This window comes from Macaca nemestrina, chromosome 12 (assembly GCF_043159975.1).
Source record: "Macaca nemestrina isolate mMacNem1 chromosome 12, mMacNem.hap1, whole genome shotgun sequence".
NCBI lineage: Eukaryota > Metazoa > Chordata > Mammalia > Primates > Cercopithecidae > Macaca > Macaca nemestrina.
In genome coordinates, this window is record NC_092136.1 from 11,277,880 (window position 1) to 11,303,232 (window position 25,353).

Here is a 25,353-nt window from a genome sequence, read left to right on the forward strand (position 1 = left end):
TCTAGTTGTACTTTAACATCAAAAACTCACAAGATGAAGACAGTAATATAATATTTTGGTACAAAAACAGCTGTAGGAAGAGGAGGAGGGGGGCCTGTCATTACGTTTCCCCCCTGAAAGGAAAACTAAGACTCCCAACATAAACAGGGCCTTGTGGGGGCAAGAGGATTGCAGGCACTTGGGCATGGAGTCTTTGGCTGAAGGAAGACTCTGGTTATTCTTCAGGAATGGGAAAGGCGTGGCCCAAAGAGAGCATCTGTCTCAGAGCTCCACTCAGGGTCACCCCTCTCCAGAGGCCGGTGTGGGGTGGCTTCAGACTTCCACTGCACGACCTGGAGCACCAAGACCACACACCACAATACCAAATTCACCCAAGAAGAGGTCTGTGGGAGACAGGGACAGGAGTGTCAGGAATGGGACCATTTCAAATCCAGTCCTTCCCACCCACACACCACTCTTAACTGCTGAATTTCAGGCTGACAACCCCCTCAGCTCCTCTCACTGGTGAGCCAAGCTCATGATACACTGGTGAGCACCCACACAGCTACAGATACTTATGTGAATCTTTCCTTCTATCCTTGGGTCTCACTTCGGCATTGTGTAGGTTGGAGTAAAACTGCAGAGCAGTTCCAGGGGGTCTCCATGGAATTTTCTGGGCTTCAGAACAGCTGTGAGGTCAAAGAGACAGTTGTGAGAAAGGGTGATAGTTTATATCCGAGGCACACCTGTGCTCAGTGCCCTGTGAGTTGAGAGCAACTGATGGGGATAAAAAGGAAATTACAGGACCCTGGTGCAGAGGGAAGGTAGCCCCAGCCAGGCTTCCCTCCCTCTCCCATTACCTAATTGTAGTGTTCAGGGAGATGATGGAGTTGCAGAGAGACCTGGTGCCAAATCGAAGGATACAGGCAGACACCAAGACCAGGAAGATGGCTATAGCTGAGATGGCCAGTGCAATGCGCAGCCCTATAGAACCTCTGAGAGGGAGAGAACAAGCCTTGTGGTGGAGGCGAGGCTCATCCTACCTCAGACCCTGGCCCTCAGGGTTGGGCAGTCACCTGTGGCAGTCCTCAATGCAGCTGCTGTAGATCCAGAAGAGCAGAAGCAGGAGACAGTAGAGGGCCAAGAGGCCAGAGGCCCCAGCTACAAAGTAGCAGAGGGATGGTGCGGAGGGATGGGATAAGGCCAGGGAGGAGCCATTCAGGGTGGCGACACCATACAGGGGACATCTACCACTGAAGGAGCCCTGTGGAGAGAAGCTGCTGAGTCCTAGATTTCAGGTTAATGCCTCTGGATGCAGTGTCTTGGTAGGTGTTAGTGATAACCTAGGCCACGACCATTCCAGGAAGTTATTTGTGCACTGTCAGTTCCTATTTCTGGGACAGAGATATGGATGGAGAGGGCCTGTTGGGGAATCAAACAGTGGCCAGAAGGATCAGAAAATAGCCAATGACTATAGAATACAATGAGCTTCAGAGAAGCCTCATTAATTCTGGTCTTTGTGCAGAAACCTTAGAGTAAACCCAGGCCTTGTATATCCTTCAACAAATAACTACCTCTGAGGGTTTTTTTTGTTGTTTTGTTTTTTGAGATGGAGTTTCGCTCTTGTCACCCAGGCTGGAGTGCTATGGCACGATCTCGCTCACTGCAACCTCCGCCTCCCAGGTTCAAGCGATTCTCCTGCCTCAGCCTCCCAAGTAGCTGGGATTACAGGCATGAGCCATCACACCCGGCTAATTTTTGTATTTTTAGTAGAGGCGGAGTTTTGCCATGTTGGCCAGGCTGGTCTCTAACTCCTGACCTCAAGTCATCTGCCTGCCTCGGCCCCCCAAAGTGCTGGGATTACAGGCGTGAGTCACCGCGCCCTGCGGATCTCTGAGGTTTTCTCATGGTGTAAAATAGGCACACTAGTGCCTACTTTATAGGCATTAAATGAACCCATGTTTACTAACCAGATTACCTGGCTGGGGTAAACGATGTAAATTATTGGCTTCTACCTTTACGTCAGCGTTTTCTACATCTCTCATTTTGTCATTTAATACACTGTGCTGCAATCATGTGGCATCTTCATCATCTCCACTACACTATGCTTTATTTCTAGACAAAGCTCAGCACAAAAGGCTTCTGATTTAACGGATGGACGCAGGTTCCGCATCGACTTCTGTTTCAGAACCACAGTAAGGTCAGCAGGAGCCACGAAACCCGACTCCATCTAGTGCTTTAAGACGGTACTGACCAGTCCCTTTGGCGAGAGTACAACTTCGAAGTATGACCTGGCCCAGAGTAGCCACAAACCGCGATTAGCCTCGCTGCATTTCAGGTACAGGCCGGTGCCAGCCGTGCCTTACCAGGTCCACCGGCTCCGAGCAGCAGCGAGCTCGGTCGGAAAGCGACAGTGGCCTCGCCACGACAGGACCGGCCAGCTCCCCAGCCTACCTGACCCCGCCCTGCAGCCGCACCTGGGTCCGAGTCAGCGCCGCGGCCGCCACGGCCCCGCACAGGAAGGCGGCAGCAAACAGCGCAAGCTCGACGCGCTGCAGCCAGGGCAGCGCCATGGCGCCCTGACCACCAGGAAGCGCCGCCACAGCCTCAACCCGGCCAAACCCCACCTTATCCGGCGCGACCCACGAAAATGGAGACGTCACTTCCGGGGGCGGGATTTATTTACAAAGATGGAAGCGCTCACCTACTCAGAGCGGCAAGTACAGCGAGTAGTCCGAGAGCGCCCACCGGCGGGCGGGGCGGCTGGTGCGGCCGATCATGGGCAGCTTCTGCACGTAGCGGGAGGCCGGGCTAGGCCCGTACGGCGCGGGGAATGCAGTCTGGAAAAGGCGCCCGCGGCAGCGCCTCCCAGCCTGCCGCCCGGCGATGATGAAACGAAAGTGCGGGGCGCCGCGCGGGGCGAAACGGCTCTTCTGGAAGACGTCGCGGGTGCCGGTCCCGGGGCCCTGCTGCCGGGGTGCCCCGCGCGCCCGATGCACGCGCGGCAGGGGCCTGCTCTCAGAGGCCGCTGGCCCAGAGGCCGACGTGGGGCCGCCTCCGCCGCTGCCCCGGGGGCTCTCGTCGCCCTGCGGGCTGACCATGGCGCTTGCCGTCAGCTGCGGCATCTTCCGCACCGAGTCAGGGGCTGTCGCCGGCTCCTTCTTGTCCCCGGGCGGCCGCGGAGCGGTGGGTGCAGGTTGGCCGGTGCCGAAGCGTGTGGCCAAGCTGTCACCGAAGAAGGCGTAGAGCTCCCGGTAGATGTCCGCCAGGGTCACCGAAAGAGAAGGGTCCTCCTGCCCCGCTCCCCCTGGCGGCAGCGGGAGACCGGACCCAAAGCTGGGCTCTGCACCGCCCCCGGAGGACGACTCTTGCAAGAGAAGGCTATCCCATGGCAGGTCGTCCAGGCGCCGGCACCCCCTGCCACCTGGGCCACCCCTGTTGGGCTCTGCTGCCTGGGCCTTCATCTTCAGCAGTCGCTCTACGGCCACCTGTAAAAGCCAAGGACTAAGATAGGCAAAAAATTCGAGGAACCTGGGCCCATCAAATATTCCAAAGTAAGCCTGCTTGGCTGCTAAGCTCATGCAGGGGAGGGAGGCTGGAAGGGGATGGTACTCACCAGAATGGCTCCATAGACTTTGTGCCCATCTGCTTTGACCTGTGCATTAGATACTGAATAATCATCCAGCACAGCCTGCAAGTTTGTCCAGTACGTGGACAGGTGTGGGTACAGGACTCGTTCTACTGCCTGGAAGAGAAGGAATGCAGTTAGCGTCTCTTTGACACTTACTCCCTCTCTAGGACCCTTTCCCATGAAACACCTTTATTTCTGATCCTAGACAGAGCTCAATCCTCCTAAATTCCCTGACTGGCATATTCAGCCATACATTTATTTGGAACCTACTGTATACCTAAGCTAGGCATTGGGAATAAAGGTACAAAGATAGATAATAAAGTGTCACAAAAGAAGTAGACAATAAAAAGTGTACCCAGTATCACTACCCTGTGTGCCAAGGGCTAAAACAATGCTCATTGCTAACAACTCCAAAATTTAGTTTGCATACTGCTACCCGATACAATCAGGCAAGTACTGGCTTCACTGAGATGTAAACTGAGACTCAGTTCAAACAATCTGCGTAAAAACCACCAACCAGAGACTTGGACTCTGATTATACAATTTAAAATCCTGTGATTGGCCAGGCGCAGTGGCTCACGCCTGTAATCCCAGCACTTTGGGAGGCCGAGGCTGAGACCTCCTGAGGTCAGGAGTTCAAGACCAGCATGACCAACAAGGTGAAACCCCGTCTCTACCAAAAATGCAAAAATTAGCTGGGCGTGGTGGCAGGTGCCTGTAGTCCTATCTACTAGGAAGGCTGAGACAGGAAAATTGCTTGAACACAGGAGGTGGAAATTGCAGTGAGCCAAGACCGCGCCACTGCACTCCAGCCTGGACGATGGAGCAAGACTTCATCTCAAAAAAAAAATCCTGTGATTAATTTGGGGGAAAGCAAAACTTCAAATAAATGACGTTTGTGATGGGCTTTGATGGATGAGGCAGAGTTCTATGGTCATTCATCCACAGCACAAACATTTGAAAGTGTTGACAAAATTCTCAAATTCCTAAAAAATATAACTTACTGCTGACTTGAGAATATGAAAGCTTCAATAATTCTGTAACTATGGAAGACACTGAAACAGTAGTTAAGAATTAACTATAAAGAGGCTGGGCATGGTAGCTCACGCATATAATCCCAGCACTTCAGAAGGCGAGGCGGGTGGCTCACGAGGTCAGGAGTTCAAGACCAGCCTGGCCAAGATGATGAAACCCTCTCTACTAAAAATACAAAAATTAGATGGGTGCAGTGGCAGGTGCCTGTAATCCCAAAGATGTTCATCATCATGTGTATATAACATTAGTAATCCTAACAATAAGAAAAATAAAGGCATGCTGGGTACGGTGGCTTACACCTGTAATCCCAGCACTTTGGGAGGCCGAGGCAGGCGGATCGCCTGAGTTCAGGAGTTCAAGACCAGCCTGACCAACATGGAGAAACCCGTCTCTACTAAAAACACAAAATTAGCCGGGAGTGGTGGCACATGCCTGTAATCCCAGTTACTTGGGAGGCTAAGGCAGGAGAATCGCTTGAACCTGGGAAGCGGAGGTTGCAGTGAGCCGAGATCGTGTCACTGCACTCCAGCCAGGGCGACAGAGCAAGACTCCGTCTCAAAAAACAAAAAAAAAAGCCTGGCACGGTGGCTCATGCCTGTAATCGCAGCACTTTGGGAGGCCAAGGCTGGCGGATCACGAGGTCAGGAGATCGAGACCATCCTGGCTAACACGGTGAAACCCCATCTCTACTAAAAAATACAAAAAATTAGCCAAGCGTGGTAGCAGGCGCCTGTAGTCCCAGCTACTCGGGAGGCTGAGGGAGGAGAATGGCATGAACCCGGGAGGTGGAGCTTGCAGTGAGCCGAGATCGCACCACTGCACTCCAGCCTGGGCGACAGAGCAAGACTCCATCTCAAAAAAAAAAAAAAGGAAATAAAGCTGTCATTATTTATACATGATATGATATGATCATCTATATTAAAACCTCCAAAGAATCTATAATTAGCAATGATAGTTTAAGAAAGCAGCTGGACAGTACTTGCCTGCTGATTGTATAGGGTGGCAGTTTGCAAACTGTAAATTTATGTTGCTAACAATAAGCATTACATATGCCCTCTTGGCCCTTCACCCATATGACAGTGATAGCGGGGTCACTATTATCTGTCTTTATACCCTGTATGTATCCCCAGTGCTTAGCAAAGTAACTGGATAGTTTAGGAAGATAGGAGTGTAAAAGTGAATTACATTTCTATACACGAGCAAGAAACTAACACCATAAAGACCCCATTACAACAGCATCGAAGGACAGCAAGAATCTAGGAATAGTTTGTGGGGTTTTTTTGTTGCTTGTTTGGGTTTTTTTTGAGACAGTCTCACTCCGTCACCCAGGCTGGATGGAGAGCAGCAATCTGGCTCACTTTAGCCTTGACCTCCCAGGATCAAACAATCCTCCCACCACAGCCTCCCAAGTAGCTGGGACCAAAGGTGCATGCCAGTCACGCTAGGTTTTTTCTGTTTTTTGGGGTTTTTTTAAGATGCAGTTTCACTCTTGTTGCCCAGGCTGCAGTGCAATGGTGTGATCTCGGCTCACCGCAACTACCTCCCAGGTTCAAGCAATTCTCTTGCCTCAGCTTCCCAAGTAACTGGGATTACAGGCACGCGCCACCACCCCCGGTTAATTTTTGTGTTTTGTTTTTTTTTTTTCTTTTTTTGAGACGGAGTCTCGCTCTGCCGCCCAGGCTGAATTTTTGTGTTTTTAGTATAGACGGGGTTTCTCCATGTTGGTCAGGCTAGTCTCGAACTCCCGACCTCAGGTGATCTGCCCTCCTTGGCCTCCCAAAGTGCTGGGAATGCAGGTGCAAGACCATGCCCGGACACACTTGGCTTTTTTCTTTTTCTTTTTTTTTTTGAGACGGAGTCTGGCTCTGTTGCCCAGGCTGGAGTATAGTGGCACAATCTTGGCTCACAGCAACCTCCGCTTCCCGGGCTCAAGCCATTCTCCCTGCCTCAGCCTCCTGAGTAGCTGGGATTACAGGTGCCTGCCAACACGCCCAGCTAATTTTTTGTATTTTTGTAGAGATGGGATTACACCATGTAGGCCAGGCTGGTCTTGAACTCCTGACCTGAGGTGATCCCCCTGTCTCGGCCTCTCAAAGTGCTGGGATTACAGGCGTGAGCCACCACGCCCGGCTCACTTGGCTAATTTTTAAAATTTTTTGTAGAGATGGGATCTCACTATGTTGCCCAAGGTAGTCTTGAACACTTAGGCTCAAGTGATCCTCCCACCTCAGCCTCCCAAAGCACTACGATTACAGACATGAGCCACTGCACTAGGCAGAATTTTTTTTCCTCTTTATTTCTTTTTCTTTTTGAGATGGTATCTCACTCCGTTGCCCAGGGTTGAGTGCAATGGCACGATGTCGGTTCACTGAAACCTCCACCTCCTGGGTTCAAGCGATTCTCATGCCTCAGCCTCCAGAATAGCTGGGATTATAGGCATGTGCCATCATGCCCAGCTAATTTTTGTATTTTAGAAGAGACGGGTTTTTACCATGTTGGCCAGGCTGGTCTTGAACTCCTGACTTCAGATGATCCACCCACCTCAGTCTCCCAAAGTCCTGGGATTACAGGCATGAAACACCACACCCCCAGCCCTCCTCTTTCTTTCTTTCTTTTTCCTTTGTATCTTGTTTCTATTTTTTGTCTTTTTCTTACTCTTTGTTTTTCTATAGTTTAGTTGATCCATAAAGAAACAACGTTTTAAAGTATGTGTAGGTTCTACTCAGGGAAATGATGAAAGCATCCCCAACGCCTGTGAAGACCTAAACAAAAATGGAGATATAGGGGGAAGGGGCGGCAGGCGCCGTGTCCGGCCGGGAAGCTGGCAAGAAGCAGCCACTGAAACAGCCAAAGAAGCAGGCCAAGGAGATGGACGAGGAAGATAAGGCTTTCAAGCAGAAACAAAAAGAGGAGCAGAAGCTCGAGGAGCTAAAAGTGAAGGCCGCAGGGAAGGGGCCCTTGGCCACAGGTAGAATTAAGAAATCTGGCAAAAAGTAAGCTGTTCCTTGTGCCTGAGGAGATGGTGACCCTTTATTTCATCTATATTTAAACATCTGTATTCCCTGCCATAACATCCTTTGACACCTATAGCTGGAATTAAGGGTTGTCTTGGAGCTGTTATACATTTAAGAATAAACTTTTGTTTAAAAAAAAAAAAAAATGGAGATATAGGCCAGGCACGGTGGCTCATGCCTGTAATCTCAGCACTTTGGGAGGCTGAGATGGGTGGATTCCCTGAGGTTGGGAGTTCCAGACCAGCTTGATGGGAGAAACCCCGTCTCTACTAAAAATACAAAATTAGCCGGGCATGGTGACACATGCCTGTAATCCCAGCTACTTGGGAGGCTGAGGCAGGAGAATCGCTTGAACCTGGTCAGGGTGGAGGTTGTGGTGAGCCAAGATCACGCCATTGCACTCTAGTCTGAGCAACAAGAGTGAAACTCCATCTCAAAAAAAAAAAAAAAAAAAAAAAATGGAGATATGATACCTTCGTGGACAGGATGACTTACTATCATGATATCACTCCCCTTCAAAATTAATCTAATACATTTGATGTAATTCCAATAAAAATCTTAAAAGTGGCCGGACGTGGTGGCTCACGCCTGTAATTCCAGCACTTTGGGAGGCCAAGGCGGGTGGATCACGAGGTCAGGAGATCGAGACCATCCTGGCTAACACGGTGAAACCCCATCTCTACTAAAAAATACAAAAAACTAGCCGGGCGAGGTGGCAGGCGCCTGTAGTCCCAGCTACTCGGGAGGCTGAGGCAGGAGAATGGTGTGAACCCGGGAGGCAGAGCTTGCAGTGAGCTGAGATCCAGCCACTGCACTGTAGCCTGGGCGACAGAGCGAGACTCCATCTCAAAAAAAAAAATAAAAAAAAAAAAAACAAAAAATAAAAATATAAAAAATTAGCCAGGTGTGGTGGCGGTGCCTGTAGTCCCAGCTACTTGGGAGGCTGAGGCAGAAGAATTGAACCCAGGAAGCACAGCTTGCAGTGAGCCGAGATTGCGCCACTGCACTCTATTCTGGGTGACAGAGCAAGACTCTGTCTCAAAAAAAAAAAAAAAAAAAAAAAAAAACAGGTGTTGCCACTGTGATAGTATTAAAAGGTAGGATCTTTTATTTTTTTGAGATGGAGTTTCGCTCTTCTCGCCCAGGCTGGAGTGCAGAGGCACAACCTTGGCTCACTGCAGCCTCTGCCTCCTAGGTTCAAGCAATTCTCTCGCCTCAACCTTCCGAGTAGCTGGGATTACAGGCATGTACCACCATACCCACCTAACTTGTATTTTTTTTTTTTTTTTTGATACAGAGTCTCGCTCTGTTGCCCAGGCTGGAGTGCAGTGGTGCAATCTCAGCTCACTGCAAGCTCCACCTCCTGGGTTCACGCCATTCTCCTGCCTCAGCCTCCCGAGTAGCTGGGACTACAGGCGCCCACTACCACGCCCGGCTAATTTTTTTGTATTTTTAGTAGTGAGGGGGTTTCACCGTGTTAGCCAGCATGGTCTCGATCTCCTGACCTCGTGATGTGCCTGCCTCAGCCTCCCAAAGTGCTGGGATTACAGGTATGAGCCACTGTGCCCGGTGCCAACACCTAATTTTTTTTTTTTTTTTTTTTTTTTTTTTTGAGACGGAGTCTCACGCTGTTGCCCAGGCTGGAGTGCAGTGGCGCGATCTCGGCTCACTGCAAGCTCCGCCTCCCGGGTTCCCGCCATTCTCCTGCCTCAGCCTCCTGAGTAGCTGGGACTACAGGCGCCCGCCACCGCGCCCGGCTAATTTTTTGTATTTTTAGTAGAGACGGGGTTTCACTGTGGTCTCGATCTCCTGACCTTGTGATCCGCCCGCCTCGGCCTCCCAAAGTGCTGGGATTACAGGCTTGAGCCACCGCGCCCGGCCCCAACACCTAATTTTTAAAGCACATAATCATTTGATAATTTCTTTTTTTTTTTTTTTTTTTTTTTTTTTTGAGACAGAGTCTCGCTCTGTCGCCCAGGCTGGAGTGCTGTGGCCAGATCTCAGCTCACTGCAAGCTCCGCCTCCCGGGTTCCCGCCATTCTCCTGCCTCAGCCTCCCGAGTAGCTGGAACTACAGGCGCCCGCCACCTCGCCCGGCTAGTTTTTTGTATTTTTTAGTAGAGACAGGGTTTCACCGTGTTAGCCAGGATGGTCTCAATCTCCTGACCTCCTGATCCGCGCATCTCGGCCTCCCAAAGTGCTGGGATTACAGGCTTGAGCCACTGCGCCCGGCCTGATAATTTCTATAGATGCTAAAAAGTCATGACAAAATTCAGTATCTATTCATGTGTAAAATGCTCAGTACAACAGGAATTGAAGGTATTTCTTTGTTTTTTTGTTTTTTTGTTTTTTTTTTTTTTGAGACAGAGTCTCGCTCTGTCGCCGAGGCTGGAGTGCAGTGGCGCGATCTCAGCTCACTGCAAGCTCCGCCTCCCGGGTTTCCGCCATTCTCCTGCCTCAGCCTCCGGAGTAGCTGGGACTACAGGCGCCCGCCACGGCCCTCGGCTAATTTTTGTATTTTTTGTAGAGACGGGGTTTCTTCACCTTGTTAGTCAGGATGGTCTCGATCTCCTGACCTCGTGATCCGCCCATCTCGGCCTCCCAAAGTGCTGGGATTACAGGCGTGAGCCACCGCGCCCGGCCTTGAAGGTATTTTTTAATGTGGTAATATAGAATGGGCAGGAATTTATAAAATGGGGGGACATCAGTATCTGTCATACAGGACTTTCGAAAGGATAAGACATTTACATACAGAAAGTCAAGCTATCACTGAGGCTGGCCTAAGGCCAGAACTCAATACATGGCAGTGGCAGGCACACACCCTTTTGGAGATAAAGACACACAAGTACTATTTTTCTAACACAAATGGGAGTTCTTACGGCTCTGTCTGTGAGAAAGGCCAGGATGCTCACCTTCCAGCCAAGAGCATGCAGCCCCACCACGGCTCCATAGTGACAGCAGAGCGGCCGCACAGGATCTGCCAGGATCTTCTGCAGGGACAGCAGGATATGCTGATAGAGGCCACTTACAAGGTCCCCATGAGTCCTGTGGGAGCACCATTCAGTGAGTGAGGGGAATGAGGCACAGTGCCACCCAACAGGGCACAAGGCAACACCAAGAGAACAGCATCTGTACGGCACATTCGGGCGTGCTGGGGTTAAGTGAAGAAGGCTGCCAGGGGTGACTGGCCTAGAATCTGAGGGCTGAAGAACCAATACCTTGGCGTATTTGTAATCCATTTTCAGAATCCCAGTGTGTCACAGCACACCAGCTAGGATGCTCCGAGGGAAAAGGTTTCCCATCTTCTCATAGACCCTTAAAGCCAGAGACTTTGCCCCATTTCCTTACCCCAACCCACTTGGCTCTGCAGCAATCCCACCCTTTGCTCAGGTCTATGCCCAGTGGCTACCAAAAGATGTGGCTGAGCAGGAGGGCAGCGCCATCCCGCAGAGTCCAGTGGTCATTCAAGGGGTTGATGGAGGCAGCCAGTGGCTCCAGGACACAGTAGAGGACACTGCCCACCAGACAGCGGACATAGGGCCCCAAGCACAGGTGTGGATTCCGAAACAGGCTCCGTGCCACCTGCAGCAGCCGGTGCAGTTGCTCCAGGTCATGACTTACAGATTTCACCTGTTGGGAGAAGAGGGTAGCTTAGGGGAACATGAGGGGACAGGCAGGAGCCCACCATTCTGACAGCACTTGCCATGAGCCCTACACCTGCTGGGTCATCTCTTCCTTACAAAACACTCTCCCTGTCCCAGCCTGGTCACTTACCCCACTAACCACATAAACAAAGTAAGGCAGGAGCGCCCCGATCTTGGAGTTCGTCTGCAAGTCCTGGAGTGCAACCTAAAAGGAAGGGCCCAGACTGCATTGGATCCACCAGAAAACTGTAAAACATGAATATGGTATTCTTCTGGAAGGCAGTGTATCACCTTATTCATGTTTTACAATTTTAAATGTTCATATTGTTTGATTTAGCAATTCTATTTCTATAAATGTAACCTACAGAAACTCATTCACATATACCTACATATGGCACGGAATACAACCTGAATGTCCAACATATTTTTAACTGAGAAAGGCAATCTATAAAACCAGATGTTTAATATAATACCACTTAGGTTTTTATGAGAGTAATCATAGTTGATACAGAGGAAAAAAAGTAGGTGGAGGAACAGACATTTCAGTTTCTTTTTCTCTTTTCTTTTTTTTCTTTGAGACGGAGTCTCGCTCTGTCGCCCAGGATGGAGTGCAGTGACTCAATCTCGGCTCACTGCCACCTCTGCCTCCTGGGTTCAAGCGATTCTCCTGCCTCAGCCTCCCAAGTAGCTGGGATTACAGGCGCTTGCCACCACGCCCAGCTAACTTTTGTAATTTTTAGTACAGACAGGGTTTCGCCATGTTGACCAGGCTGGTCTCAAATTCCTGGCCTCAAGCAATCCACCCGCCTCAGCCTCCCAAAGTGCTGGGATTACAGGCGTTAGCCACTGTGCCTGGCACTCTCTTTTTTTTTTTTTTTTTGAGATGGAGTCTCACTCTATTGCCCAGGCTGGAGTGCAGTGGCACGATCTCGGCTCATTGCAACCTCCACCTCTTGGGTTCAAGCGATTCTCCTGCGTCAGCCTCGCAAGTAGCTGGGATTACAGATGCACGCCACCAAGCCTGGCTAATTTTATGGTATTTTTAGTAGAAACGGGGTATCACCTTGTTGGCCAGGCTGGTCTCGAACTCCTGGCCTCACATGATCGGCCCACCTCGACCTCCCAAAATGCTGGGATTACAGGCATGAGTCACCATACCTGGCCACTTTCTTTTTCTTTCTATGTTTTCATATCATATGTACATCTACAGTAAACATATACTAGTATTTTTTTTTTTTTCTTTGAGACAGAGTTTCATTCTACCAGCCAGGCTGGAGTGCAGCGGCGCGATCTTTCTTTTGAGACGAAGTTTTGCTCTTGTTGCCCAGGGTGGAGTGCAATGGCGTGATATCGGCTCACAGCAACCTCTGCCTCCGGGTTCAAGCAATTCTCCTGCGTCAGCCTCCTGACTAGCTGGGATTACAGGCGTCCACCACCACACCTGGCTAATATTTATATTTTTAGAATTTTCTTTTTTAAATTTTTGTAATTTTAGAACTCCAGACTTCAGGTGATCCACCCGAGTGGCGCGATCTTGACCCACTGCAACCTCTGCCTCCTGGGTTCCAGCAATTTTCCTGCCTCAGCCTCCCAAGTAGCTGGGATTACAGGCACCCACCACCATGCCTGGCTAATTTTGTATTATTAGTAAAGATGGGGTTTCACCACATTGGCCAGTCTGGTCTCGAACTCCTGACCTCAAGTGATCCACCCACCTCTGCCTCCCAAAGTGCTGGGAGCCCAAGGAAGGACTGCTTGAGGGCAGGAGTTTCATCAGCCTGGGCAACACAGTGAGACCCTGTCGCTAACAAAAAAAAAAAAAAAATAGGCTCATGCCTGTAATCCCAGCACTTTGGGAGGCGGAGGCAGGTGGATCACCTGAGGTCAGGAGTTTGAGACCAGCCTGGCCAACACAATGAAACCCTGTCTGTACTAAAAATGCAAAAATTAGCCGGGCATGGTAGGATGCCCCTGTCATCCCAGTCACTTGGGAGGCTGAGGTGGGAGAATTGCTTGAACCCAAGAGGCAGGGGCTGCAGTGAGCCAAGATCACACCACTGCACTCTAGCCTAGGTGACAGAGCAAGACCCCATCTCAAATTTAAAAAAAAATTTTTAATTAAAATAATAAATAAAAATTTAAATATTCATAGAATTAGGCCAGGCACAGTGGTTCACACCTGTCATCCCAGCACTTTGGGAGGCCAAGGTGGGCGGATCACCTGAGGTCTGGAGTTCGAGACCAGTCTGACCAACATGCTGAAATCCCGTCTCTATTAAAAATACAAGGCCGGGGCCGGGCGCGGTGGCTCAAGCCTGTAATCCCAGCACTTTGGGAGGCCGAGGTGGGTGGATCACAAGGTCAGGAGATCAAGATCATCCTGGCTAACACGGTGAAACCCCGTCTCTACTAAAAAATACAAAAAATTAGCCGGGAGTGGTGGCGGGCGCCTGTAGTCCCAGCTTCTCGGGAGGCTAAGGCAGGAGAATGATGTGAACCCGGTAGACGGAGCTTGCAGTGAGCCGAGATCGCGCCACTGTACTCCAGCCTGGGTGACAGAGCGAGACTCCATCTCAAAAAAAATAACAAAAAACAAAATTAGCCAGATGTGCTGGCACATGCCTGTAATCCCAGCTAGTTAGGAGGCTGAGACAGGAGAATCGCTTGAAGCCGGGAGATGGAGGGTGTGGTGAGCTGAGATCGTGCCATGGGACTCCAGCCGGGGCAACAAGAGCGAAACTCCATCTCAAAAAAAAAAAAAAAAAACAAGTTCATAGAATTTATAAGTTCAAATTTGCGCCCCAACTTGGACCCACTTGCTCACCTTCATCAGTTGCGGATCATCCCCTAGCACAGCACGAGTCACCTGGTGATAGTACTTGAGAAGGTCATCCGTCAGTGAAGACACAGCACTGGGCACTGCCAGAGGACAGGCAGGAAGCAGGCACAGATGGAGAGCTGGCCCTCTCCCGGCCTTTCCAGCCTCCTCCCGCTCAACCACCATCCCCACACACATCCACACGAAGACTTTCAGTCAGGACAACCAGGGCAAGAGACTCCCACTGCTCTTAGGGTCTGCTCAGCCCTGACCATCTAGGCTCCGCACACCTCTGTGCTCTGTCCTGTCTTCCACCCACCCTCTGCCGGACAGACTCCTGAGAGCTTCAGGCTCTGTGAAGCTCTGCTCAGCATACCCTGGGGGTGAAACACCGCCCCAGCATGCTGCCCAGACTTCCATCTTAGCATCCAACATGTTGCATCATGACTGGTTACAGGTCTGGGCTCCCATCTCCAACTCTGAGCCCTCTATGCAGAGCCCAGTGCCCACTTAGACCACGGCACAAGGCAGGCATGGGTAAACACGTTAGATGCGGACTCGGGGGCACACAGGCACCACCCTCACAACCTAAGGGAGAAAATTCATCCCAAGGGCCTGTTTCCTACATCACCCCTTACCCGATCCTTGAGGTGCCAGGTTCCCTTTGCCATCCAGGTAGGAGACGTGAACTAGAAGCAGTGTAGAGAGATGTGTCAGCCTGGCGTTCTGCCCCTAGGAGTACTGCCTACCCCTCCAAGTTCTGCCTCTTCCACCAGCCAGCCCATCACCACTTCTCTTCACGGCCCAACTCCCATCCCCAACTCAGCAGGACCCCGGCAGCCACCTCTGACAGCTGTCTCGGCACAGCCTTTGGGGATGTTGGTAGCCAGGGCCAGCTCCACCAGGTTCACCTCTCGATCCTCAGGAAAGTAGAGTTCACCCTCCCTGGCAGGGCGCATGGGCAGTGCCTCCTGGGATCCGTAACCACATACAGCCTGAGGAAAAAGGGAATTGGAGAGCAGCCTGAATCCAGGGACGGAGCAGGTGTCAGGATCCAGGATGAGGCTCCACTGACCAGGGCAGAGAGCGCATGTTTGAGGGAAGTCCAGACGTCCCAAGAAAAGTGGTGGAAGCCTGGGGCTCAGAGCCACCACTGGGGACTTGCCTGGAGCATCCTAGGCTCCTTGGGTCAAGGGAGAGAACATGGTTGCTCCTCCCATAACTGGAAGGGTCCTGAGCCCCACACCATGTACTGGTCCTCCTTATTCACACTCACTCACTTTGAAAACTCACTAATGTCTTCTAAACATGGCCTTCCTCTCTCATCTCACTGCTCCAGAAAAACCACACCATGGCCGGGCGCGGTGCTCATGCCTGTAATCCCAGCACTTTGGGAGGCTGAGGCGGGCAGATCACGAGGTCAGGAGATCGAGACCATCCTGGCTAACACGGTGAAATCCCGTCTCTACTAAAAATACAAAAAATTAGCCGGGCGTGGTGGCGGGCGCCTATAGTCCCAGCTACTCGGAGGCTGAGGCAGGAGAATGGCGTGAACCCGGGAGGTGGAGCTTGCAGAGAGCCAAGATCGCGCCACTGCACTCCAGCCTGGGCAACAAAGCGAGACTCTGTCTCAAAAAAAAAAAAAAACCCACACCATGAGGACCTAACACTTAGCCTGAATGCCTTCTTTTCCTCTTGGCCTAGTTTAAGCCAAGCTCAAGTTCTTCACCACCCTTTAAGGCCCAGCTCTAGTCCCACCTCCTCCAAAAAGCTTTCTCTAACCTCTGGGCCCCCAGTGGCCTCCTCTCCTTCTTTTCTGAACACGTAGCCCAGGTGGGCTGGGCCTAGCACCTGGTCTGCTGTTGCTATCAGTGTCTTGCTTCTCTTATATGCGCGTTTGGTCTTTTTTTCTTTTTTTGTTTTGAGACAGAGTTTTGCTCTTTCACCCAGGCTGGAATGCAGTGGCATGATCTCGGCTCACTGCAACCTCCGCCTTCCGGTTTTAAGCGATTCTCCTGCCTCAGCCTCCCAAGTAGTTGGGATTACAGGTGCCCGCAACCACACCCAGCTAATTTTTGTGTTTTTTTGTTTTTCTGACACGGAGTCCTGCTCTGTCGCCCAGGCTGGAGTGCAGTGGCACAATCTCAGATCACTGCAACCTCTGCCTCCCAGGTTCAAGCGATTCTCCTACCTCAGCATCCTGAGTAGCTGGGGTTGGTTACAGGCGCCCACTGCAACGGCCAGCTAATTTTTGTATTTTTAGTAGAAATGGGGTTTCACCATGTTGGTCAGGTTGGTCTCAAACTCCTGACCTCGTGATGTGCCCGCCTCGGCCTCCCAAAGTGCTGGGATTTTAGGTATGAGCCCCTGAGCCCAGCCTTTTTTTTTTTTTTCTTTTTTAGAGACAAGGTCTTGCTCTGTTGCCCAGGCTGGAGTGCAATCTCAGCTCACCGCAACCTCTGCCTCCTGGGTTCAAGCAATTCTCATGCCTCAGTTTCCTGACTAACTGGGACTGCAGACATGCACCACCAGGCCCAGCCAATTTTTGTATTTTTAGTAAAGAAGGGGTTTCGCCAAGTTGGCCAGGCTGGTCTTGAAGTCCTGGCCTCAAGTGATCTGCCCACCTCAGCTTCCCAAAGTGCTGGGATTACAGGCATGAGCCACCACGCCTGGCAGCGTTTGGCCTTAATGTCTCGCCACACTGCCAGCCCTGAACTGGACATGGAAGTGGCCTCATGCCACCTGAGCCCTCTGTGGCCTGCACCCCACTCACCTCCACGCTGCTCCATCTGAGGGCCCTGTTGAAGTCCTCAACCGTCAGCTTCCGGCGTTTGGTGTGCTTCATGAACTGAGAACTATTCTGGAAGGGAGGGAACAGAAGCCAGAGTCAAAGGATGTGGAGCAGGGAGCGTGGGAAACCCCAAATGAAGTGGGCCAGACTGGAGAGAAGGCAAACAGGAGACCACGCTTAGCGATCAGAAGCACAGATTCCGGCCGGGCGTAGTGGCTTACGCCTGTAATCTCAGCACTTTGGGAGGCCGAGGCGGGCAGATCACGTGAGGTCAGGAGTTCGAGACCAGCCTGACCAACATAGTGAAACCCCGTCTCTACTAAAAGTAAAAAAATTAGCCGGGTGGCCGGGCGCGGTGGCTCAAGCCTGTAATCCCAGCACTTTGGGAGGCCAAGACGGGCGGATCACAAGGTCAGGAGATCGAGACCATCCTGGCTAACACGGCGAAACCCCGTCTCTACTAAAAACACAAAAAATTAGCCGGGCGAGGTGGCGGCGCCTGTAAACTCCCAGCTACTCGGGAGGCTGAGGCAGGAGAATGGCGGGAACCCGGGAGGCGGAGCTTGCAGTGAGCTGAGATCCGGCCACTGCACTCCAGCCTGGGCGACAGAGCGAGACTCTGTCTCAAAAAAAAAAAAAAAAAAAAAAAATTAGCCGGGTGTGGTGGCGGGCGCCTGTAATCCCAGCTACTTGGGAGGCTGAGGCAGGAGAATCGCTTGAACTCGTGAGGCGGAGGTGCAGTGAGCCAAGATCGTGCCATTGCACTCCAGCCTGGGGCACAAGAGTGAGACTTTGTCTCAAAAAAAAAAAAAAAAAAGTGGCCGGGCGCAGTGGCTCAAGCCTGTAATCCCAGCACTTTGGGAGGCCGAGACGGGCGGATCACGAGGTCAGGAGATCGAGAGACCATCCCGGCTAACACGGTGAAACCCCGTCTCTACTAAAAAATACAAAAAAACTAGCCGGGCGAGGTGGCAGGCGCCTGTAGTCCCAGCTACTCGGGAGGCTGAGGCAGGAGAATGGCGTAAACCCGGGAGGCGGAGCTTGCAGTGAGCTGAGATCCGGCCACTGCACTCCAGCCTGGGTGACAGAGCAAGACTCCGTCTCAAAAAAAAAAAAAAAAAAAAAAAAAAAAAAAGCCTAGATTCCATCTCTGTTCTTGTACAAAAACACCCCCCAGGTGTCACATCTTCTGTCAACACCTCAGTTTCTCACATGTAGAATGTGAGTATGTACCCGCTCTGCCTGCCCAGCGGGGCTGTTGTGAGGAGCACATGGGAAGACGCCTGGCAAGCACTTTGTCTGCTGGAGGCCCAGACAGCTACAAGTAGAGCTCTGTAAAGGCATGGACCGTCTCTGTTGTATGGAGCAGGCACCCAGTGTACACTTGAGTAAATCAATGAGGGTAGAGGTTGGTAAAAAGGCAGGAACAAGGACAGTTGGAGGTATCAGGGGGTGAGGGGAGTGTACCTGCGTGGCCTCTCTCAGACGATAGCACACGTCCTCTGCGAGCAGTGCCGCCACCTCATCGCTCAGCTCCAGGCCCGTGCTCTCCGCCATAAGCCGGACAGACTCCCGAGGGATCTCCACAAACCGCCGCTCCTCTCGCTCCGACATGGCCCCAGTGGAGCTGGGAGTGGAGAAGGAAGATTGGAAAAGCTGTCCCAGTCTCCTGGAGAGCCCAGGAGTGTGACCCAAGACCCTCCACACCAGCCTTGCTGCTCGTGCTCTGGAGTTTCTGAACCAGGAGCTCTGAGTACCCAGACGAGGAAACTGAGGCTCAGAGAAGGAAACAGACTGGCCAGTGGGACAAGAACAGTGAAGCTAGAGAAAGTCCAGGCGTTGGGGTTCACAGAACTAGGTCCCATTCCTGCCCTGTCACTTTCTATGTGAATTTGGCCAAGGCCTTCATCAGTCTGAGCCCTTGTGTCCTGAATTGTAAAACAGGCACAATAATGCCTGCCCTCTCCAGCTCACAGGGTTGCTATGAAAATGAGACGATCGATATGGTTTGGCTGTATCTCCACACCAATCTCACCTTGAATTGTAATAATCCCCACGTGCCAAGGGCAGGACCAGGTGGAGATCACTGAATCAAGGGGCCAGTTTCCCCCATGCTGTTCTCCTGACAGTGAGTGAGTTCTCAAAAGATCTAATGGTTTCCCCCTTTTGCTCGATACTTCTCCTTGCCGCGGCCACGTGAAGAAAGCCATGTTTGCTTCCCCTTCCACCATGATTGTAAGTTTCCTGAGGCCTCCTAGCACTGAGTCAATTAAACCTCTTTCCTTTATACACTACCCAGTCTTTTTTTTTTTTTTTTTTTGAGTCTCGCTGTGTCGCCCAGGCTGGGGTGCAGTGGCACCATCTCGGCTCACTGCAACCTCTGCCTCAAAGGTTCAAGCAATTCTCTGCCTCAGCCTCCCGAGTAGCTGGGATTACAGGTGCCCGCCACCACACCCGGCCAGCTAATTTTTGTTATTTATTATTATTATTATTTTTTGAGTTTCGTTCTTGTTGCCCCCAACTCTCCTGCCTCAGCCTCCCACGTAGCTGGGATTATAGGCACGTGCTACCAGGCCCAGCTAATTTTTGTATTTTTAGTAGAGACAGGGTTTCGCCATGTTGGCCAGGCTGGATAGTAGCTGGGCTTTCTGCCTATGTGCTTGGTCTTCCCCAGTTTGGCTGCAAGGCCTAAATGCAGTAACCTGTATTTTCACAGGATACGGCACAATAAGAACCCGACAAAAACAGTAGCTGATGACTCACTCCAACAACGCACACCACAATGAGAAGGTAGACTCACATGCGCCAAAGTGAGGCATCAACACCTCAGACAGGAGGGCCCAGATCCACGATGACCCACCCAGGCACTGCCCCCACTACTCCTCTGGCAGGGATCAATGGGTCACCAGTGATGTCCAGGTCCCTACATCCAAGGGCAGCTATGTGGCTTCTGCGCAGCACTCTTCCCAATGGCTCCCCATTGTCTTTGAAATAAAGAACAAATTTGAACAACGGCTCTGGAAGCTCTGCATGTGCTGCCTACTTCTGCAACACCTCTTACCTCTTACCTCTTACTTTCTTGTGTTCTGCATTCCCACTGCGGCCTCCTTTCATTTCCTCAAATACACCTATTTTCGGACCTTTGAACGCTGTTTTCTCCACTTGAAACTCTCTCCTCCCTGTCCTCCACCCCTAATCCCTTTGTCTAGTGAACTGCTACTCACTCCTTCAGAGTTCAGTTCAAATGTCACTTGCTCAGGCATGTCTTCCTAGATCCCCCAATGTCCTTGCACTCTGCCTTCAAACCAGTTATAAGAATTTGTAGCCGGGCCCGGTGGCTCACGCCTCTAATCCCAGCACTTTCGGAGGCCAAGGTGGGCCTGCGACACCACGCCCGGCTAATTTTTGTATTTTTAGTAGAGACAGAGTTTCGTCATGGTAGCCAAGCTGGTCCGGAACTCCTGACTTCAGGTGATCCGCCCACCTCGGCCTCTAAAGTGCCGGGATTACAGGCGTGAGAAGACCGAGCCTGGCCCGACGAGCTTTTTTTTTTTTTTTTTGGAGACGGAGTCTCGCTCTGTCACCCAGGCTGGAGTACAGTGTGGCGTGATCTCGGCTCACTACAACCTCCACCTCCCTGGTTCAAGCAATTCTCCTGCCTCAGCCTTCCCAGTAACTGGGACTACAGGCGTACGCCGCCACCCCGGGCTAATTTTTTGTATTTTAGTAGAGACAGGGTTTCACCATGTTGCCCAGGCTGGCCTTGAATTCCTGAGCTCAGGCAATCCGCCGGCCTCGGCCTCCCAAAGTGCTAGGATTACAGGCGTGAGCCACCGCGCCGGGCCACGAATAGCACTGTACTATGCCTGAGACATAGCTAAGTGCTTTATATGACTACTTCACTATATCCTCAATAATAAGATATTATTATGTATTTCGTCTATTTCACAGGCAAGGAAATCAAAACTCAGAGGTTAAATGTTCCATTACTTCTCCAAGATCACGAAGTAAGCACTGAGTAAGCAGGGAGGGGGAGCAGGGACTCAACCCCTTGCTCCTAATCATTACTCTATGCCGCTTCAGGAGCCGCCAGCTGTGTGGGGAACAAGGCCTGAATCCCAGCCCAAAGACATGGGTTGGAGACCCACCCCTCGGTGACCCGAGACCCGCCAATAGATCACTGTGAAGCTGCAGTTTCCCTATCTGTAAAATGGGAGTATTTAGTCCACCCGCGCGAAAGGCGCGGAGGAAGTTTCCTATTATATGCCAGTACACGAAGTCTAGACTGTGACCGAAGTCTCCCGCTCTTCAGCCACCTCTCCTCCGCATCCTCAGCCACTAGTCAAGCTGGCGAAGAGGCGTGGGAACTGACCTGCGCGGGCCGGGCCTCGGCGACGCGCACCCTCCCACCCGGCCTCGCCCAACCCAGATCTGGAGTGGGGGATGCGGGGGGAGGAGGTCAGGGGTCACTGAACTTGGGTCACGTGGTAAGCCAAGGGGGCGGGCCCCCGCGGAGCGGGCTCCAAGGCCGGTGAGTAAGCGGTCGGCGGCGGGAATGGGGAGTCCTTGGACCAGAGCAGGGCCTGCTCACCTGAAGACCCCGGCGTGGCGAAGGCTGCTACGGAGACGACGGCGGCGGGGGCGGCGGCAGCGGCGCCCACTCACCAGCTCACTAATTCCCTCTCTGGGGGCCCCGGCCCCGCCCTCCACAAGTACAGCCAATCGGCGGGCGCCTTGGAAAGTTTCCGGCCCTCTAGGAGGTTTCCTGGCTCCTGATTGGCTAGTGTGAACAGCCTGTAGAGACCGGCGGTCACGAGACGCTGAAGAGTCGCGCTTCTTAAAGCAACCTCTCTTGCTACGTTTGCGAGTGTGTATTATGTTTTGACACACGTTTAATAAGCATATTTTATTTTTTTACTCCTCCCAGTAGTCACGAGGAAATAAACAATCTCAAGGACAGCGTCTTCATTTTCTTTGTCTTGTTTGCTCTCGAGTTTCTGAGCACCTGCATTTTCGCGGCTGAAGCAAAGCTTTAGATTTTGATGTCTGGCTTAGTTTTCCTGCCCAGCCTACCTCCCCAGCATCACATACCACTTCCCCTTCCTGAAGGGATAGATGGGGCTCTCGGTAGGTGCTCTCTGCAAGCAGAGGGGACTTCTGTTAAAGTTTTGTTTTTTTTTTTTTTAATCAGTGTTTACCAGGTTGGCCTCGAACGTGTAGCCTCGCCTCCCCGCGTGCCAGGGCAACCGGCCTGAGCCAGCGCGGCTCCCAGCAGAGGGGACTTGTGACCGAGCCGAACATCCCGTGCAAGCTCCGGACTCCAGGGTTCTGCTCTTTCTGCGCCTACTTCGCATTCTGCCCAAGCCTGTGAACCAAATACAAGCCCTGGCCTGCCTTGCCTTGCATGACCGTTGGACACGCACTCTGATAGCTCTTTCTCCAACTCTCACTGCGATAACAGCTACTTGGGCAGTTCTCAATAGATAAGCAGTGGGCTTAGTGAGTAAAGGATGGTATTTGGAGTCAGACTGAGCTGGGTTAAAATTCTGACACTGCCTTTGGGCAAATTACCTAATATGGGGTAATAATGCGCACTTCACACAGTTGTTGTAAATTAATGTCTGAGAGTCTCTGGCAGAGTTGGAGGTTAAACTTTCTTTCCTGGCCCGGCGCGGTGGCTCACGCCTGTAATCCCAACACTTTGAGAGTCCGAGGTGGGCGGATCACCTGAGGTCGGGAGATCGAGACCAGCCTGATCAACATGGAGAAAAACCATCTCTACTAAAAATACAAAATTAGCTGGATGTGGTGGCACACGCCTGTAATCCCAGCTACTCGGGAGGCTGAGGCAGGAGAATCGCTTGAACCCAAGAGGCGGAGGTTGTGGTGAGCCGAGATCGCACTACTGCACTCCAGCCTGGGCAACAAGAGTAAAACTCAGTCTCAAAAAAAAAAAAAGAAAAAGAGAAACTTTCCCTCATACGTCACAAGGCATACAGTAAATTCCTTTAGGTTCACCCAAGATGGGGTAGTTCGCACTGGGTGAACTATGGGAGCATAAGGGAACACGAATGTACACATTCTCTCTCTTCCCCTCTCTCAGGGCTAGATGGTGCTGCCGCTGGAAAAGAAAATCCTCTGGGAACAGAGCTGGCAAAGCCAGATGGATGCGACTGTGGTTGTCATGGCAACCCCACCAAAGGAGAATGTGACCCTGCTGAGTCTCTTACAGTTATATTCAGAAACAAATTAGAAGTGGTTTCAGGTGTCTGCCCACCTGTGCGTTAAGAGAAAGAGGGGCCTCTCCTCTAAGGTCTGACTGAGCCTGAAGTCAGCTTAGCCAGACCTGGACAGCTGGCAGAGCTCCTTGCTTAGGTTTACTGTTCTGGACAGCCATCAGCAACCTTGGAGACACTAAAAGATGGGAGGGAGGCCGGGACTGCCAGGGACCTGTTAGATGTAGTGAACCTGTATCCACCCTGTCTGGAGCTCATTTGCTCCCAATCCGAGTGGAGGCAGGGACCAGGGAAGGCAGTAGTGAGACCTCCATGACCACAGATGGGAGAAAGGTGGCTCGCTCTACACACCCAGCGCCTGGCAAGAACTATGATGGCTTTGTTGTGACACTTTTTTTTTTTTTCCTTTTTTTGAGACAGAGTAGCACCCTGTCGCCCAGGCTGGAGTGCAGTGGCACCATCTTGGCTCACTGCAACCTCCGCCTCCCAGGTTCAAATGATTCTCCGGCCTCAGCCTCCCAAGTAACTGGGATTACAGGCAGTCGCCACCACACCCAGCTAATTTTTTTTATTTTTAGTAGAGACGGGGTTTCACCATGTTGGCCAGGCTGGTCTTGAACTCCTGGCCTTGTGATCCACCCACCTCTGCCTCCCAAGTGCTGGGATTACAGGCGTGAGCCACCATACCTGGCCAGAGTCAGACTGTTTTTATTCATTTATTTTTATTTTTATTTATTTTTTGAAATTGAGTCTCACTCTGTCGCCCAGGTTGGAGTGCAGTGGCGTGATCTTGGCTCATTGCAAACCCTGCCCTCCAGTTTGAAGTGATTCTTTTGCCTCAGCCTCCGGAGTAGCTGGGATTACGGGTGTCCGACACCATGCCTGGCTAAGTGTTGTAACTTTTGTATTTTTAGTAGAGATGGGGTTTCGCCATGTTGGCCAGGCTGGTCTTGAACTCCTAACCTTGTGATCCGCCCGCCTCAGCCTCTCAAAGTGCTGGGATTACAGGCATGAGGCACCATGCTCAGCCTTTTTTTTTTTTTGAGACAGAGTCCTCGCTCTGTTGCCGCGGCTAGAATGCAGTGGAGGAATCTCAGCCTACTGCAACCTCCACCTCCATGGTTCAAGCGATTCTTGTGCCTCAGCCTCCTGAGTTGCTGGGATTACAGGCACGCACCACCACACCTGCTTAATTTTCGTATTTTTAGTAGAGATTGGGTTTTGCCGTGTTGGCTAGGCTGTTCTTAAACTCCTGACCTCAAGTGATCCACCCACCTCGGCCTCTCAAAGTGCTGGGATTACAGGCAAGAGCTACCACACCAGGCCCAGACTAGTCTTAAAAAATCACGGCTCACTAGCTGTGTGACCTTAGGCATATTAGTTCACCTGTCTGACCTGTCTCATCAACTATAAAGCGGGATAACGAAATCTAGTCCATGGAACTGTTGTGAAGATTCAGAAATGTGTGTAAAGGATTTAGCATGTTGCCAGGCACATGGTACCCTATTACCCTGTGACCTCTTTAGGAGGCTATAACTTTCAGACTCCCTTACTACCAACCTTCAAAGCTCAGAAGAGTTCTGGAAACCATCTCCAGGGCATCCCACTTGTTCCCTTCCTCCACAGGTGACAGCCTTTTTTTTTTTTTTCTTATTAGTGCCAGCCTTTTCGATGCCACACCCTACATCCTCACCGGCACCCACATGCTTAGGATCCATGAGCTGCTTCTTTGTCCATCAGTTTCTTCCTTTCAGGCTTGGTGTTATTCCCCTGTTTGAGAACTTGGGAAGAACTCCAGGACTCCAGTGATCCTCCCACCTCAGCCTCCTAAGTACCTGAGACTACAGATACACACCACTGCACTGGCTTTGGGATGCATTATATAATAATAATGATAATTAAAAGTTGAGGCCGGGCACGGTGGCTCATGCCTGTAATCCCAGCACTTTGGGAGGCCGAGGCGGGCGGATCACGAGGTCAGGATATCGAGACCATCCTGGCTAACACGGTGAAACCCCGTCTCTACTAAAAATACAAAAAATCAGCTGAGCGCGGTGGCGGGCGCCTGTAGTCCCAGCTACTCGGGAGGCTGAGGCAGGAGAATGGCGTGAAGCCAGGAGGTGGAGCTTGCAGTGAGCCGAGATCGCGCCACTGCGCTCCAGCCTGGGCTACAGAGCGAGACTCCGTCTCAAAAAAAAAAAAAAAC

At 51.5% G+C, this 25,353-nt stretch overlaps 3 protein-coding genes across 5 annotated transcripts; 1 reads left to right on the forward strand and 2 right to left on the reverse strand.

Annotated features, from left to right (window-relative positions):
- Positions 1-34: 34 nt before the first annotated feature.
- Positions 35-2,644, reverse strand: LOC105469465 (transmembrane protein 179B). The gene is made up of 5 exons (XM_011720490.3): positions 2,457-2,644; positions 1,056-1,243; positions 840-974; positions 590-668; positions 35-383 (listed from the first exon to the last, which is right to left on the reverse strand). Exons 1-5 carry the CDS (start codon positions 2,550-2,552, stop codon positions 222-224), a joined length of 660 nt encoding a protein of 219 aa, XP_011718792.1. The 5' UTR covers positions 2,553-2,644; the 3' UTR covers positions 35-221.
- On the reverse strand, positions 1,106-21,600 carry LOC105469813 (TATA-box binding protein associated factor 6 like). Of its 3 annotated transcripts, XM_071074451.1 has the most exons (12): positions 21,503-21,600; positions 18,379-18,538; positions 16,894-16,980; positions 14,965-15,115; positions 14,759-14,809; positions 14,127-14,221; positions 11,433-11,507; positions 11,068-11,288; positions 10,571-10,703; positions 3,596-3,724; positions 2,684-3,467; positions 1,106-1,243 (listed from the first exon to the last, which is right to left on the reverse strand). In XM_071074451.1, exons 2-11 carry the CDS (start codon positions 18,523-18,525, stop codon positions 2,688-2,690), a joined length of 1,869 nt encoding a protein of 622 aa, XP_070930552.1. In that variant the 5' UTR covers positions 18,526-18,538; positions 21,503-21,600; the 3' UTR covers positions 1,106-1,243; positions 2,684-2,687. The 3 variants fall into 3 exon arrangements, with proteins under 3 accessions (XP_070930552.1, XP_070930551.1, XP_070930553.1); XM_071074450.1 differs by lacking the exon at positions 1,106-1,243 and having other exon boundaries at positions 2,643-3,467; XM_071074452.1 differs by lacking the exons at positions 1,106-1,243; positions 21,503-21,600 and adding an exon at positions 21,284-21,356 and having other exon boundaries at positions 2,643-3,467.
- Positions 6,823-8,412, forward strand: LOC112424558 (translation machinery-associated protein 7-like). Its single transcript, XM_071075872.1, has 2 exons — positions 6,823-6,834; positions 7,430-8,412. Exons 1-2 carry the CDS (start codon positions 6,823-6,825, stop codon positions 7,640-7,642), a joined length of 225 nt encoding a protein of 74 aa, XP_070931973.1. The 3' UTR covers positions 7,643-8,412.
- Positions 21,601-25,353: the final 3,753 nt, after the last annotated feature.

What these genes read in the sequence shown, in the direction of transcription:
- LOC105469465 (XM_011720490.3), bottom strand. Translation starts at nt 2,552, where the DNA reads ATGGCGCTGCCCTGGCTGCAGCGCGTCGAGCTTGCGCTGTTTGCTGCC. An exon ending in CGGCGCTGACTCGGACCCAG is followed by an intron (nt 1,244 to 2,456) that starts GTGCGGCTGCAG and finishes TTCTCTCCACAG; the next exon opens with GGCTCCTTCAGTGGTAGATG. An exon ending in TGCATTGAGGACTGCCACAG is followed by an intron (nt 975 to 1,055) that starts GTGACTGCCCAA and finishes TCTCCCTCTCAG; the next exon opens with AGGTTCTATAGGGCTGCGCA.
- LOC105469813 (XM_071074451.1), bottom strand. Translation starts at nt 18,525, where the DNA reads ATGTCGGAGCGAGAGGAGCGGCGGTTTGTGGAGATCCCTCGGGAGTCT. An exon ending in GTCTGAGAGAGGCCACGCAG is followed by an intron (nt 16,981 to 18,378) that starts GTACACTCCCCT and finishes CCTCCCTTCCAG; the next exon opens with AATAGTTCTCAGTTCATGAA. An exon ending in TGCATGCTCTTGGCTGGAAG is followed by an intron (nt 3,725 to 10,570) that starts GTGAGCATCCTG and finishes CTTCTCTTCCAG; the next exon opens with GCAGTAGAACGAGTCCTGTA.